Raw genomic sequence first — 17,188 nt, forward strand, 5'->3', positions numbered from 1 at the left:
TGGACAATTTCGCGGCGCCACGGTCCATGGCAGACCATCCAGGCCCCCACACCGACACGGCCATGCTACTGGAGGCCATCCAAGCGTCCAGAACGGACATCCAGGCATCGCGATCTGCCCTAGAGACCAAGATTGGCGAGGTTGGGGCCGAGGTGACGCTTCTGCGCCAGGACTTCCGGAACCTGACCGAAAGAGTAACGGCAGTGGAAGACAAAGTGAAGGAAGACGGGGAGGCGATCACTATGCTCAAGAAAGACATGGCAGAGCTACAGGTTGCGCACCGTCACCTCCAATGGAAGGTGGACGATGCGGAGAACAGGTCCAGGCGCAACAACCTCCGCTTTGTAGGTTTTAGGGAGGGGATTGAGAAAAAGGACATGGCCGCCTTCCTCCTGACCTGGCTGAAAGCTACTTTCCCCGAGGCGCCATTTTCTACATGCTTCATTATTGAAAGAGCACATAGGGCGCTTCTGGCCAAGCCACCTGAGGGCGCGAGACCCAGGCCAGTTATAGCGCGCTTCTTGAACTTTGCCGACCGGGACCTTATTCTGAGGGAGGCCAGGGCCCTGGGAGAGATCCGCCTTGAGAACACTACAATAATGATCTTCCCGGACTACAGCCAGGAGGTCTCGAAACAACGCCGCTCCTTTGACGCAGTGAAGGCGAAACTGAGGTCCCTGAATCTTAAATACATGCTCCTCTTCCCCGCCAAGCTGAAGGTGATATATAAGGACAAGTCTATCTTTTTTGCCCACCCGGAAGTCGCTTGGCAGTGGTTGGAGGAGCGCCCTATCTTGAACAGTAGGGAGGCGGCCAGTCGGGACGCAATGGACAGAGAGGTGAGGGACAGATCGAGCTGGGAGCGGCCGAAGCCGCAACGACGGAGGTTACGGAGGACCCAACACACGAGCGCGGCGACGCCATATAGGACCCGAGGATCGGCCAACAACAGGGGAGGCAGATCGGAATCCCCAGGCAAAGACCCAGTGGCGGGATCGCGGTTCAGCAGTCTGAGGCGAGGGGTACGCTCCGAGGGGGATGACGTGGAGGGATCGGAAGGCCCCTCATCCGCCGAGGAAGATATGGACCTCTTAGGCGAATCGCTACACCCCTTGGCTAAGGAGATCCGCCAGTTAGAGCAAGGCTCCTCGGGTCAAGACCCGATCGTAGATACTCAGGACTCCCATTCTTGAAGGCAGGAACATGCAGCTCGGATGAGATAGCAGCTCGGCATCAAGGAGCACGCAAGTTGGCACACCCCCTACAGTTTCTTTTTCGGGTGTCTGAACTGAACACAGTTTAATCTGGGGAGGGATGTGCGGGAGGGCGACTGACCTACTCCCATGGATAGTTTGGTCCCCTGTTGGGGCGCAGCTAGAAGGGGAGGGTGGTGGGGTGGGGGAGGGGGGGGCATGTTGGTACTGTTGTTTCCTCACGTTGGGAAGTTGGGGAGTTGGGGGGGGGGAAGGGGGGTGGTGTCAGTGAAGCAGCAGAGCTTACCCTTGCTACTGCCCTGGACCCGGGCTCGGGCACTCGGTGGTCGGTGTGAAGTGCAATGGCAGGTACACTAGCTGAACCTAGCCGGGATGGCGCTGGGGTAAAGGCGCTAACCTGGAATGTAAACGGCCTGGGTTCCAAAATTAAGAGGGGCTTGGTCAATGCCTATATTAAACGCATAGCACCAGACATCATATTCCTCCAGGAAACACATTTGAGGGGGAACCATTCTGCTTTTCTAGCACGTGGGCAGTACACAGTCTTAGCACACGCGGGATACACAACAGGCTCACGGGGCACAGCAATACTCATAAGGAAAACGACGCCATTCACGGTGACACGCACATGGCTGGACCCGCAGGGCACGTTTGCAGGGGTACAGGGGACATGGAGGAGGCGCAGGTACACGCTGCTGTCAGTATATGCTCCACCCAAATTACAAAACTGGACGATGCAGGAGATCACGAACATACTGCTAGCCACTGCTGACACGACACAGATTATGGGAGGGGACTTCAACGATGTGATGTGCACGACCAGTGATAGATCGGGGGACTCTCACGCAGTGACGGCAGTGACGGCTTTGGCCCGTAGAATGGACACGATTGGTCTCACTGATGTGTGGCGGTGGCTCCATCCTGTACAGGCAGCCTACTCCTTTTACTCAGGGGCCCACAAGGTTTTTTCTAGATTGGACTATATATTCACTACGAGGCAGGAACTCTCGACGGGGGACTTGGCAGAATATAGGGCGAGGGGTGTCTCGGACCATTCCCCGCTGTTTGTACATATAGGACGAGGTAGGGGGAGTGGAAAGGCACAGTGGCGTATGTCGCCGTGGGATCTCCAGACTCCTGGAATTCTAGGGGGGATTAGAGCGGATATCAAAGTCTTTGTGGCGGAAAACGAGGGGTCGGTGCAATCGGGAGTTACGCTATGGGAAGCCATGAAAACCGTGTTGAGAGACCGCTTCAGCTCCAGGGTGGGGGAGGCCAGAAGGAAACGCACTGAGGAAATAGCGCAGGAGGAGGCCAACATCTTGATTCAAGAAGCTGAATACCACAGGACGAAGGGGGAGGGACGTCTAAGGATTCTGCTAGACACTCAACGGCTATACAGGGAACTGCTCACGGACGAAGCGCGCACGCAGGCGCTGGCCACCCTTCATCGCATATATGATGTAGGCGACAAATCCGGGAAACTCATGGCGTGGCTGAGCAGGCGGGAGCAAGCGGCCAGATGGGTTGATTGGATTGGGCTCCCGGGTTCGGCACGAGCATCAACAGATGTCGCGATAGCAGAGGCCTTTGCGACCTATTTTGAAGAATTCTACAAGGCTAGGGACCTCGGAGATTGCGAGGTGGTAAAGTCGTTCCTGGGTAGTATGGAAGTGCCGCAGTTGACCCCCGAAAATAGTGAGGCTCTGGACGCCGACCTATCCCTGGAAGAAATTACGGAGGCAGTGGCAGTCCTGAAACCAGGGAAAACCCCGGGACCTAACGGCTTCCCGGCGGAGTTTTTCAAACGGACGGGGGACCTCCTGGCACGTCATTTGAAATCACTTTATGTGGGGGCGTTTGACTCCGGAGGTCTCCCGCCGGACCTGGCCCTGGCCACCATAATCCCGATCCATAAGGAGGGCAAGCCCAGGGAGGACTGTTCTTCATATCGCCCTATTTCCCTTCTGAACAGTGAGAATAAAATCCTCGCCACCATCTTGGCACGACGACTCCGACAGGTCATAGCGGACCTAGTGCACCCGGACCAGTCCGGGTTCCTGCCGGACAGGGCCACTAAACTTAACCTGCGGCGCACACAACTGGCTCCAGGAAGTCTGTGACAAAAGGGAGCCACACTGGTTCCTCTCATTGGACGCGGAGAAGGCATTCGATGCGGTCCACTGGCCCTTCCTGATGGGAACGCTTGAGCGTTTTGGGTTTGGACCCAAGTTCCGACAGTGGGTGAGTCTTCTTTACTCGAACCCGAGGGCGAGAGTGCGGATTAATGGGCGAATGTCGAGAGAATTCGCGATAGAGCGGGGGACACGTCAGGGGTGCCCGCTGTCCCCACTCCTCTTTACCCTTACGATTGAGATCCTGGCGATACGTATTCGGCTCAATCAGGAGGTAACTGGCTTTCACTGGGGGGCCTCGGCAACTGACCAGGAGAAGATCTCCCTGTACGCCGATGACGTGCTGCTATATGTGACGGACCCGGCTAGGACGATCCCGGCCCTCTTCCAGGAACTGGGCGAATTTGGGGCAGTGGCCGGACACACTATAAATTGGCATAAGTCGATTCTCTACGACCCGCAAGGTGAGCGGCGGGGGGAGTGCCTGCCTGAGTTGCTCATTCACACTACGGAAGGCTTCCGGTATTTGGGGGTGTTTATCACCAGGGATAGGCGGCGCTCATACGCAGACAACGTAAATAGGGTAGTGGTGGCAGCGAAGGCGGAGATGGATAGATGGAGACCGCTACCGCTCACCATGTTAGGCAGAGCCGCCCTGTATAAAATGATCCTGTTACCAAAGTTTTTATACGCCCTGCAAAATGAGTACTATCCCTTACCAGAAGCGACACTGCGGACGATCCATGCTGATCTTCGCTCTTTCTTGTGGCTGGGGAAGCAGTCCCGGGTGGCACTCACGACCCTGCAGCGCCACCAATACAGTGGGGGTATCTCGCTGCCTAATCTGGAGGCCTATTACTGGGCAGAACACCTTGCCCCGATCAACGCTTGGTTACACGCCCCGGCTGACCATCCCACTTATGCTTTGGAGAGATCCAAATGGGGCAACAAGACGGTATTACACTTCTTGTATGGTGGGAAAGGGGGCCGCCAGCTCCTACCAGCGACGAAGATCACCCTGACGGCGTGGCGCAGAGCGACAATTAGAATGGGCTGGCATGAAAGGCTCACCCGACAGACACCCCTATGGTCGTGTAGGTGGCTGACAGAGCTACATAAACTGAAGGGATTCCACAGGTGGGATGACATTGGCATCTCCATGGTGGGAGATGTCATAGCAAAGGGGGAACTTAAAACCTTCCAGGTGCTACAGCAGGACTTTGGCCTCCAGAACACCCAATACTATAAATACTTGCAGTTGAGACATGCTTGGGGAGCTCAGCACATATCGCTCACAGACATACCCCAGTTTGCACCACTTGAGGGCCGATTACTACAGGAGCAGATACAGAGGGGGGCAATATCTCTGACATACAAAACACTGACAAATAATATGTTGGGAGACTTGCGGACACTCAGGGAGAGGTGGGAGGCAGATGTGGGCACGATGGAGGACCTGGATTGGGAACTAGCACTCATGCACCCGAGGGAAGTGGCCATAAAATCGAGGCTTCGCCTAATACAGTTTAAGATCCTTCACAGGGCCTACTTCGATAGAGTGAGGCTTGCCCGGATGGGGAGGGTGACCGACACCTCTTGCATACGATGCCAGCGTCAGACAGGCGATTTCTTCCACATCATCTGGGGCTGCACAGTGATACAGGAATATTGGGGTGAGGTATTCAGGGAACTGAGTATGATATTGGAGGTGGAGATTCCTAGGGATCCCAAACTGGCGCTTTTGGGCATGTTGACGGAAGTAGACATCACACGATACCTGCTCATTTTCCTGCTGCTGGCTTTGGTAGTAGCAAAAAGAGACATAGCACGAATGTGGGGGGCGCCTGGGAAACCCAACCTGGATGAATGGAGGAGGGGTTTAGATATGTATATGGCGGCCGAAAGAGTGACCTACAAAGCTAGAGGGTGCCCTCGGAAATTTCGAAAAATATGGACTAAGTGGAGGCGATACCATGGACTGGAGTAGGACTGTCCGGGGAGAAATGGGCGGGTGGCAGGGGAGACAGCCGGGGAGGCACGTTTGTCACTGAATCCAACATAGTTGTTTCTGGAGGGTTTGGGTCGTTGAATTGCCTATATACTGTGTCAAGACTTAGAGGATGAGAGAGACTCGGGGGCGAGGGGGGTGGCGGAAAAGGGGGGTATGCTGTAGAAGAGGGAGGGGAGTGGGAGGGCGGGAAGAGGGGCTTTTGATAGAGGCTTCTCAGTTGCTGACTTTCTCAGGAGTTAAGGAGGGGGGGGAGGGAGTTTGGGGTGAAAATAAAAAACAAGTTCGTCACGATGAAAGCTATGTACCTGACATTGAAAAGTTGCAGATGATCGGGAAGAGCGGAATGTTGACGCTCCCCCGAATTGTTTTTGTCTCCTGCACCCATGTTCCGCCTGATGCAACAATAAAAATAATTAAAAAAAAAAAAAAAAAAAAACAGTGAGGCAGATTTTTTACGATAAAAATCTCCCCTAAAAACACCACCAGCGGCTTTCTGATTTATCGTCCTCCAGGCACGACGGCGCAGTTTGGTGACAGCTTGACAGAGATGGTCACCCAGCCGGCGCTGCGCTATAAGAGGCTCCTTATTCTGGGTGATTTAAATCTTCATTTTGAGGATGTTGACTGTAAGGAGGCGCAGGTGGTAGTGGAGGCAATGAAATCCCTGATGATGGAAATTCAGTCACTTATGCCTACACACCAACTGGGCCACCTGCTGGATCCGATTTTTGCCAACTGGGATGGAATGACTGTCTCTCCCCCGATCAGAATTCCTTGGTCGGACCACTGCTTAATTCCTTTTGAGGTGATACGAGGCTTATGTGAACTTGAGGAGCAAAAACTCCTGCCACATAAACGTAGGAACGGGAAAAAAATTCACCCAGGAAGCTTATAGGAAGGCCCTGTTGAAGGAACCGCCCCCTCAGAGCGATACTTTGAAGGAGGCGTGGAGGGTACATGAGGAGTGGATGGCGAAGGCCTTAGACACTGTTGCACCTTGGACAAACAAGACTCCCGTAAGGCGGATCAAAACTACTCCATGGTTTAGCAAAGAGCTAATAGAAGCTAAAGCTGTCTGTAGAAAGTTAGAACGCAGCTGGTATAAAAACTACGATTCAGGGTGGAAACAGCAATACAGAACGGAATTGAAAAAATATCACAAACTTATTAGAGAGGCAAAGGGTGTGTTCCTTAAAGAAAGAATTGAAACTGTGGATAATCCGTCTAAAGAATTATTTGCTATATATAAAGAGCTCACAGCCCCTGAAAAATTAACTGCGCAAGATACTTTTTCGGACGAATTATGTGAATCTATTGCAGACCACTTAGTTAACAAAGTGGAAAAAATATATGCCTCCTTCACGGCCAGGACGGATATGTCCTCAAGCCAGTGTGACAAGGGAAAGAGCCATGCCACAGTCCCGCATTTAAACTGTTTTAAAGTCCCGGATAGGCAGGCAATGCTGAGCATTGCAAAGAGTATTCATTCAGGCTCCCCCAATGATGCTGCCCCGCCCAAGAGCTTCAGGAGTGTCCTTGAAGGGGTAATAGATCACATTAGCCACATGGCCTCTCTGTCTTTTAAGGAATGCCATGTGCTAGACTCGTGGAAAAGGGCTCAGGTGATCCCCCTGAAAAAGAAACCCAACCTTCATATTTCCCAGTTACAGAACCTACGCCCTATCTCTCTCCTCCAGTTCTGTATGAAGGTGGTGGAGAAAATAGTTAATCTACAGCTGATGGAACACCTAGAAGAAGGTCACCTTTTGCACCCAACACAGTCTGGGTTTAGAGCCAGATACCGGATGAGGGGCGGACAGCAGCGTTGGTTTTATTAGACCTAAGTGCGGCATTTGACACCGTATCGCACACCACGCTGCTAGCCCGTCTTATGGATATGGGAGTGGAAGGATCGGCCCATGAGTGGATAAGATCCTTCTTAGAGGAAAGAAGCTTTCAAGTACACTGTCCCCCATTCGAATCTTCCCCTTGAGGGCTAAAGCATGGGGTTCCACAGGGCTCGAGCCTAAGCCTGACATTCAATCTATATATGGAACCCCTGGCCCGAATCGTGGAATCATTTGGAGTAGACATCGTCACGTATGCCGATGATACTCAATTAATGATCACTCATTCTCAGGGCCAGAGTGAGGCTGCAGTGAACTTCTCCACCTGCCTTTCAGCTGTTGCCAACTGGATGAATAATAACTGCTTGCGCCTCAACGGGGATAAGACAGAGTTGTTGGTAATTGGGAGAATTCCATCTATATGGTCATCAGCGTGGTGGCCGTCCGAATTAGGCTCGACACCCACCCCGTCAGCGACGGTAAAGAATTTAGGTGTCCTGCTGGATTCCAGTTTGTCCTTCGGACAACATATTGGAAGGGTGACTGGCAAATGCTTTGGAATCCTCAAAACCTTACGGAAAGTACTGGATCTCCTGCCCATCAGCTCCAGGAAATCTTTGATACATGCTTTAGTTACCCCCCACCTGGATTACGGTAACTCCCTGTTTATCAGCCTAAGTAAGAAAGGGCTACAGCAGCTGCAATGTGTCCAAAACGCTGCTGCCCGCCTAGTGCTGAACCTGCCCAGAAGAGCATCAGGGAAGCAAGCCCTGGCGACGTTCCATTGGCTTCCCATTAAGGAGCGTATTAGGTTCAAAGCGTTATGCATTATACACATCGCATTGCTCACGGGAAAGGGCCAGCATTTCAACAAAAGCTTCTATCCATTAATTGCCCAAAACGCAATTTGAGATCACGAGGGAGCATGCTGTTTAGAGTGCCTCGCATCTACAGGGCAAGAATGGGAGGTCGCTCTTTCAGGTACTTGGCAGGGAACTACTGGAACGAACTCCCAATTGTACTCCGAATGGAACCATTGGAAGCAAGATTCCGCCTCAAACTGAAAACTCATCTCTTTCCACGTATCTAAAAAAAAACAATAGTTGATGTTGGTCATGTCTGTGACTTTTTGCTGGTGGCTTGCTCACGGGGGGGACTGTATCCATAGAGCGGAGACACACCGTTTTGAGTGTAACCAGGCGCTTTACAAATGGCTTTATTATTATTATCATTATGAGAATGTTGCAATTCATCAGATACCCTTTAATTGTCTAATGAGCGAGTTGGTACTTGTCTGTGAAATGAAGTTTGTTTCTTTCTAAATTAAATGAGGTCAAGAGCCATTTAAAATTGAAGGGGCACTGTTCTACATCTTTGGTGCATAAACAGGGAAAGCCTTTCCTCGTTTTTCCTTTTCCCTTATCTCCTGGTCTCTAATCTGGTGAGTTGTATGCTCCTTGCGTGGCATTACCTCATATGCATGGATGCCGCTTCTGAGGACTATGAAAATGATACACCAGGCTTTGAAAGTGAAGGGGGGCTGGAGCAGAGCCAATGAACTTTCTTCAACATGTGATTGAATTGTTTGTAGCTCATCATAAGGAGCGTAGACATTAATAAGCTGCCTTTTCAGCGGTGTCAGTGTGGAGCCAGGGCATTGCCACTGCCTAGGTAAGAGAAACAAGACTTGAATGGTTGTTTTGATACTGATTTAACATTCACTTTCCTTTGTTTTCCTTCTTTTTTTTCTTTCTTTTTTTTTTTTAGAGATAGCAAGTCTGTACCAGTTTTCTGAACGGGTTCTTTGAGGAGAGGTCTTTTTCAATAAGGAATCCAGGTGAGGCTTTCTGGGTATTGTCTTTCCTGTTTAGAGGTTACGAAGAAATGTTACTTGGCTGAGCGAGGACTGTCAGTCTATAAGAGAAGTGCGAGAGGATGAAGATAAATAGTTCTCATGGTAGATGATGGGAAAATGTCATTTTTGGAAGAAGTGGCTTGGTGAATGTTAGTTTAGCATGCAAGAGGAGGTTTGAGGATGCTTACTTGTGGGGGGGGGGTTTAATCTATGAAGGTCTGTAAATAAGGAGCATGTCAAGTGACTGTGGGACTGTATAGCCTGGGATTTGGTTGATGCGGTGTTCGATATAATACAGAAGTAATAGAATATCTGTTAAGGGAGGTAATTTTGAGCAGGGTGTTCAGCAGCAGATGCTCAGAGTTAAATGTATTTGGAAGAGAACGGCTTGGAAGAGATCTTTATTTAAGTCACTATATAAATGTTTATTTCTTATGGAGGGGGTAAAAAGTTCCAGACTCTAGGGCCACTTACAGAGAAGGATGTATGAAGTGTTTTGATGTTTTTGAAAGCTGACATTTCCAGGAGGAAGGTGTCAGTACTTCAAAGGGAATGAAGGCGCTCAGATATTACCAATTTCTTTGAAAAATAGCGGGCAGATGTCCGTATGAATGGATTTGTGTCCCAAGGCAGCAATTGACATAAGCTTCCCGCCCAGGTGAGGAGCACGTTAAGTTCCCGAAGAATTGGGGTGATATGGTCTGATCTTGCACCAGTGATCAAATGAGCAGCAGAGGTGAGAGAAGCTTTCAAATGAACAGAGTGAGTTTTCAGAAGGAAAATACTGTAGTCCAGTCTGGAGAGGATTAGGGCGGACAACAGTTCTGATGTCATCTGAAGGGATGAAAGACGCCATTCCCCTAAGGAGCTAAAAGCATGACTGTGCAGGAGATCAGGTAGGGTGCCTTCATCTTTCCTTTAGTTTTCTGCTTCTGCCACGTTACATGCTAACTAGAAGAGAAGGAGGGAAGCTCATGGGAGAAAGATCACAAAGATTATTTTGTTGATTTTTTTCTGATATCAGTATCACACTTCTTTTCTCAGCAGAGGGAAAGGTACAACCTTTTATGTATGTGGCCACTACCAGGTCAACATCTGGAATTAAGTGTACTCTATATCAGAATCCAATAGAAACAGATTGTGAAAGGCTCGTCCCACAACTTGACCAACACCCCTCAACCATTCAGACTAAACTCAACCTACGTTGAAGTTATAAATATCCCTCATGTGTACAGTACCGAGCAGACTGCAGAAAAGTGTTTGCATAAAAGAGCATAATATAAATCCTGGTTGTAACCTCAAACATTATAAAAGGTGCCAACAGGACAAAAGAAAATATGCTTTCCAATATTCACACAGAGTGGAAACGTTTGGCCTTAAAGAAATGAAGAAAACCATTCAAAAGTACCACAAGCAAAGTCTGAGGGAAAGGAAAACAATACTTTAGTAGGTTTTAGCATTTGCTACATAGCAAGAAAAAGGCAATTAACTGAGAAGGGGACAGATGGCTGCATATCCCATGTATACAAGTTGCAGTCGCTTGTGTGATTTTGACATTTAATATGAAAATATGCAATAAAAAATAAATTTGTAATATGCCTCACGTTTCCCAGATGGGTTTATAATGTCTCTAGTCATCTAAAATAGCTGAACAATAACAATAAAATCAATTTCTGTGTGCTGGAGACACTTAGTTTATAACGAGTCAATGACAAAGGGCAATAATGCACGATTACTTGTTAAATACAACAGCACAAAATGTATCTGGGTACCACAAAATGAAAGCTATATTACATACCTGAATCATCTGCTAGCCTGTTCACCTTCTCTAATACAGCAATACAATCTCGCTCATCCTCTCGAACTTCCTTCAGTGTGTCCAACAAACTTCGGGCAACCATTTGCCTAGTTCATAAGAAATCAAAGACATAACCCAGTTAGGATACACTAGTCTCACTTATTAAGTCAAAAAAGATAAGTTTCTTACCAGTAACTTCAACAAGACTACGGTCCCCAACTACTAACAAGGTTATTGGTACAATCCTTGACAGGATGGTCCTGAAATGCTCTCAAACGTGTGCTGGAGGAAAATCATGGTGAAAGCACCTGTACCCCCATTCCATACCACACCAGCCCACCCTTTCAAGCAACATTCTAAACTCATAATGAACCTAATCCTTTAGTTAATCTGCAATTGAAGAAGATCCAAAGACATTGAGCTTGCAGTGGTAGAGAAGGGAACCTACTCTGGTAAATCGTATTTTAGTACAGCATACTCGCTTAAACTAACCCCTTATATGTTGGCACCAATCACTAAACATACAGAGCTGTTAGGTGAAGCATTCAAGTAAAACGTCAGGCATGTTGCACACAAATCAGCCAAATCGAGCTTCATTTTTGTTTTGTAAGGCTAACCGAATGCAAACAAAATAATTTGACAGAAGCCTTCTTCTAGAAAGCCACTGATCCTACACTGATGAGAAAAGGCATCCTCTTAAAGAGAAGCCTAGTTTGACCTCATAACAATGCATAAAGAACATTTCTAACACATAAGGGCAATCATAGTGGCTTTTTATTAAACATCACCAACAGTTCATAAAGCATATAGGCAGAGTATCGCACAACATGTATAGACCTTAGCTTCCGTCTGACATGGTTTGTTAACAATTTCTTTAGCGCAAACGAAAAAAGAGTCTATAAAAGAAACAAGAACTTTACACAGATTCATATAGGATTCTGAAAACTACCTTGAGCAAATAAGCATGTCACACTGAAAACAGCGTACAGTTTATAGACTAGACTCTCAGACACAAATAAGGGACAAGAATTGATATTCTCACAAGTCAAAAGACATAAAAAAATCAGTCTGCTTTTCCAGATCCAAGGGCCTGAAAAGAAAAATTTCAGAGGAGGTAGTCATTCAGAGTCTACTAGATAAAACACTCCTTGCACACGAGATTCTTTTCATCGAGAAAGGAAAGATACCAATTCCCTGGAAATTTATTTTGATGGACATTTGAATCAAGACAACCAAGTGTTCCAGAACTCTGAAGCAGAAAAACAACCATTGTTTCAGCACACCTGAAATTATTAATGTAGATAACATGAAATAAAGTAATAATTTAAGACAATGACAAAAATTAATTTCTCACAGCAAAAAAGGCAGGTTTGGAAAATAGGATGAGCACAAAAAATATTGCTAAAATGAATAGAGATCTGATTTAAGTAGACTTTCCTTGGAACAACGCTGGAAATTGAAACAATGTATTGATCCGATTAAAGAGCTTGGATGTCAAGCTTTTTTACAGGAACCAGCAAAACTGAAAGTAATCAAAAATGGCCGTTCTTATTTTTTCTTGGAAGTGAACGAGGTTGAAACCACTATCGCCTCTTGGCGATCGGGGAAATGATTAAGTTACTGACCATTGTTATGCTTACATATTTTTCTTTGCTTCATTGTTAATCGCTCAAATTTCTTGCTAGACTAAGACGGTCTTTTTGGCTGGGTAGCTATGGGTTATATTAGACAGTGATCACTATGAAGTACGGCCTTTTTTTTTGCTGTTTTGATTAATATTGAATGCCTGGATCCTATAAGCGGTTAAATCCGCTCGATGGCTGCCAGAATAGCGGCAGTAGATTTAACGGGGGGACCAGCAGGTAACTATTGGGTGGGGGGTGGGTGCTGTGGATTGTGGGGTGGGGAAGAGGAAGATATGTTTGGGGGGAAAAAATGCCTCAAAAGACACAAAATATATAAAAATAATAAGAATTATAAAACTGATTTAACTGGCTATGGAGGTCATATAGATAGGGATATTTATTATTATTTGAAATGCATCGTATAAAATGCTTAGCTTGGAATGTTTCAGGCTTAAACAATAGAACAAAGAGGAGCCTTGTGTATGAAGAGCTGAAGATGTATAATCCTCAAATTGTGGTAATTACTGAAACCCATATACCTTACAAAGATAAGCATTTGTTGAAACAATTAGGATATGATACCATAGTTTGTACTAACTTTAATGCTTCAATTCGAGGGGTGGCGATTTTAAAGCAAAAAGGCTTGAAGGGCGAGATACTCAAGACACTAACCGACAAAGCTGGTAGATGGGCTATAGCTCAGATAAAGCTGGAAGGTCGAAAATTTACAATATGTGGGGTTTATGCATCAAATCAAGATGAACCAAATATTTTCGATCAGATTAATATAGAACTGCTTGGATGGGAAGGGGAATATATTGTTTTGGGTGATTTTAACTGTATTATGAATTATAATTTAGACACAACTAGGAAAAACTCCTTCCAGAGAATGCGGAAAACTAGAGCTGCAATTTTGGATCTAGCAACTACTCATTTTTTGAAAGATTCTTGGAGATGTTTAAATCACAAACTAGCGGGTTATACATACTATTCGGCAGCCCATAAGCTATGCTCACGCATAGATATGATTTGGGTTTTAGACTCTGTCCTCAGTTTTAGTAATTTCTCAACGGCCATTTACCCAAGGGTAACTTCAGACCACAATCCAATTTCTCTAACTTTTGAGATTACAGCTGAAGAATTTTCTCCACGTCTTTTCTCATTTCCAAGATATTTGCTTACTGACTCTGGGTTTGTGAATCAACTTAAAGAACATATAAAACAATTCATTGATATAAATATTCAATCTAGTCAACCCTTGATAGTTTGGGATGCTTGTAAGGCTGGTATACGTGGATTCACACAGCAATATATTTGGCGACAAAATAAAGAACATCGAATTTTAAATGAGAAAAGGCTTGGTGAAATACGAGACATTGAGCTCCAGCTATCAGAGGCTTTGTCTGATAGGGCACCGACCTCAGATATACTTAATTTTAAACTAATCGAACTTAAAACTGCATTAAAAGATCTTCTCAGAGCTAAAAGTATTAATAAACTAAAGAAATACCAACTTGATCAATATGAAAACGCTGATAAAATTGGTAAACTTTTGGCTTATAAAGTTGCTGAGGACCGATCACAGAACATAGTCAAGGAAATTAAAGGAGATAATAATCAACTGGTTAGCGACTCTAAATCAATACTGCTACAATTTGCTTCTTAATATCAAGCTTTATATACACCAGAAACTACAGCCTCGGAGGATAGCATTAAAAACTATATAGAGCTTAACACGGTTAATGTTTTAAAATAAAAAAAAACAGCACAACTAGAGGAAGACATTACAGCAATGGAAATTAGGGATGCTATTAACTCCCTAGCAACAGGGAAAGCAGTAGGGGAGGATTCTATTCCTCTCGAATTATATAAATGCTGCGCTGAGGATCTGACACCTTTATTAATTGATGTGATTCGTGCTATTAGCAATGGACAACAAGCACCTAAATCTTGGAATTTAACCCAAATTATCTTTTTCTTAAAAAAGGGTAAAGTACCTCAAGAGAGGGGATCATATAGACCAATTTCGCTTATTAATAGCGATGCCAAAATCTTTGCTAAAATATTGGCTATCAGGCTCGCGCCAGTTATGTCTCAGCTCGTATCTTTTCAGCAACATGGATTCATACCAAAACGCGATACTACCGCGCATATTAATATGGCCATCTCTGCTTTCGATGCTGCACGGATTCAGTCCGCCCCACTCGGTATGATTTTACTAGATGCGGAAAAAGCATTTGACCGAGTGGGGTGGGGCTTTTTATGGGCAGCTTTACAGGCATTTGGCATTAACGGCCAATTTTTGAGATGGATTCAATCACTTTATGATAATCCTATGGGCAAAGTATCCTATATGGGGAAATACTCTATGTTTCCAATTAAGAGGGGGACAAGACAGGGGTGTCCTTTATCATCCCTGCTTTTCGCTTTGGGTATGGAACCCTTTTTAATTGCACTCCAACGCCAGGCTCTAATCAATCCTTTTTTTAATGGCTTAAATAAGGTGGACATCACTGTATATGCGGATGACGTAGCAGTGTTTTCTTCGGATGTGCCCCAAGCTTTGAAAGGTATTCTAATCGAAGCAGGTATATACGGTTCGGTTTCCGGATACAAACTTAATACCACTAAAACTCAAATTGTTGCGAATCATCATCTTCCTGCTTCTACTCCAGGAATCTGCGGGGTCGCAACGTATCTAGGTGTTAAAATCTCTTCTGATATTGACTATTGTGGCTCTAAATTATGAAATATTATTAAAAGAGACTGCAATGCAATTTAAAAAATGGCACAAACTTCCTCTTAATATTATCGGGCGTATAAATTTAATTAAAATGAAAATCCTGCCTAAATATTTATATTTATTTCGCGCAATTCCTTTACGTGTTAATAATTCTTATTTTCTCAGATTAGAAGGAATTATTAGTAGCTTTATATGGGGATATAAAAAAGCCCGACGTGCAGTCTCCTCACTTAAACTTCCTTATAGTCAAGGAGGTCTGGCTCTTCCGGACTTCAAACTTTATTATTGGTCGGCTTTTCTGACTCGTTTTCGTAGCCTAACAATTCTTGATAAATGTTTGTATGTTCATAAATTTCTGCTCGGACAAGATGCTAATATGTTTATCTACAGGTTAAATGACCCTAATTATTTCAAAAGGGTTAAATTTAAGACAATACGAGATACTGTTAATATCTGCCGCTCTATCATGATGAAATGTAATGTTTCTCATCTTCATTATAAAACACCTCTCTGGGGTAATCCAGGATTTCCTCCAATCTTTCAGGAGTCAACATGTCGAGTATACTTAGAATCTGGTATTAAACTCCTGGGAGACTTGTATGATCATCAAGGATTTATGACATTTGAAAAAATAAAGCAATGCTATAACTTATCAGAACTGGCTAGGTTTAAATACTATCAGATTAAAGATTATTTAGTGAAGAAATTAGAACTTAATTTGGTAATAGACTCTGACTTTTGGAACTGTATTTACAGAGAATCAGACCAAGCTCTGATTAGCATAGGTTATAAGCTATTCTTGGACTTTAATAGTAGTGATATCATAAAATTAACTGAGAAATGGAATAGAAGGTTAACCTCAAATCTACCACCTGATTTAATTACTTTATCTTTTAAGAGTTTAAATACGTCAGTTCATTCTTCTAGCCTTAAATTGCAAATGTTTAAAACTATATGTCAACTATATCATACCCCCGAGAGAATTCTTAAATGGGCAAGGAACAATAACTTTAGTGAACGCACGAAATGCCCTAAATGCGATCTAAACGGGGCTGATATCATTCACATGTTTTTATCTTGTCCTAAGCTTAATGATTACTGGAATGGTATACTTAAGGTGGTCTCGGATAGACTTACTCAACCTATTTCTTTTTCATCAACTGATGTATTGATTGGTATATGTGGTGGCTCTAACACATTTAATGATTTGTTGAACATTTTAATTACGTGTGCAAGAATTATTATTGCTAAAGCTTGGATCCAGAAAAACTCGCCAACTGTTATGGAATGGTGGAGCTTAGTTAAAGAAATTTATTCTATGGAGACCACCCTTGCTATTTCAAAGGGCCTTCGGGCTAAACGAAAAACTGACAAAATTTGGGGAGCATTTATGTCTTAATATTAACATCTTTTTTTTTTTTTTTCTTTCTTTCTATATGACCTTTTTATCGTTTATGATCTATGTAATGATTCAATGTGATTTTGCTTATTATGACTTTTTTCTTTGTGTACATTTGATGCAAATAAAAAATATGAAAATTAAAAAATAAAATGAATAGATCGCACAATATGTGTAACTTTTAAAAAGTAGTGCAACACCTTCACAGGCTTGGGTAAAAAGGACGAGATATGAAAACCAGAGCGAATAAAACCATTTAAAAAAAAACATTTTTACACCCTGACCAGCGAGTATTGGGAAACAAACAGAAGACTTGGCTGGTTTTAGTTCCCAAACCACCATGCAATCCAATTAGGAAATTGAAATAGGTCTCAGTTTATCGTTATTTGAATAGTTACTAGACATCACTAAAATCACAAAAGTAGCAGAGTAACAACAGCAACAACACACCTAGAACAAGGCATTATAAACCAAAATGGCCTATCTCAATTTAAATTTTAAAAATGTAAACATTCAAAAACATCAAGTCCCACCGTTTAACAGCTGAGAGGCTGCAGTAAT

General features: G+C 44.7%; 1 protein-coding gene across 5 annotated transcripts in view; it reads right to left on the reverse strand.

The window, feature by feature from the left end:
* The window catches only part of PPP4R1 (protein phosphatase 4 regulatory subunit 1), a 689,584-nt gene that overhangs the window by 507,621 nt on the left and 164,775 nt on the right, over positions 1–17,188 (reverse strand). For all 5 annotated transcript variants that reach the window (XM_078688139.1, XM_078688143.1, XM_078688140.1 and 2 more), the window contains exon 4: positions 10,861–10,967. In XM_078688139.1, coding sequence (XP_078544265.1) covers positions 10,861–10,967 — 107 coding nt within the window. The remainder of the gene's footprint in view (positions 1–10,860; positions 10,968–17,188) is intronic.

This window comes from Lissotriton helveticus, chromosome 4_1 (assembly GCF_964261635.1).
Source record: "Lissotriton helveticus chromosome 4_1, aLisHel1.1, whole genome shotgun sequence".
NCBI lineage: Eukaryota > Metazoa > Chordata > Amphibia > Caudata > Salamandridae > Lissotriton > Lissotriton helveticus.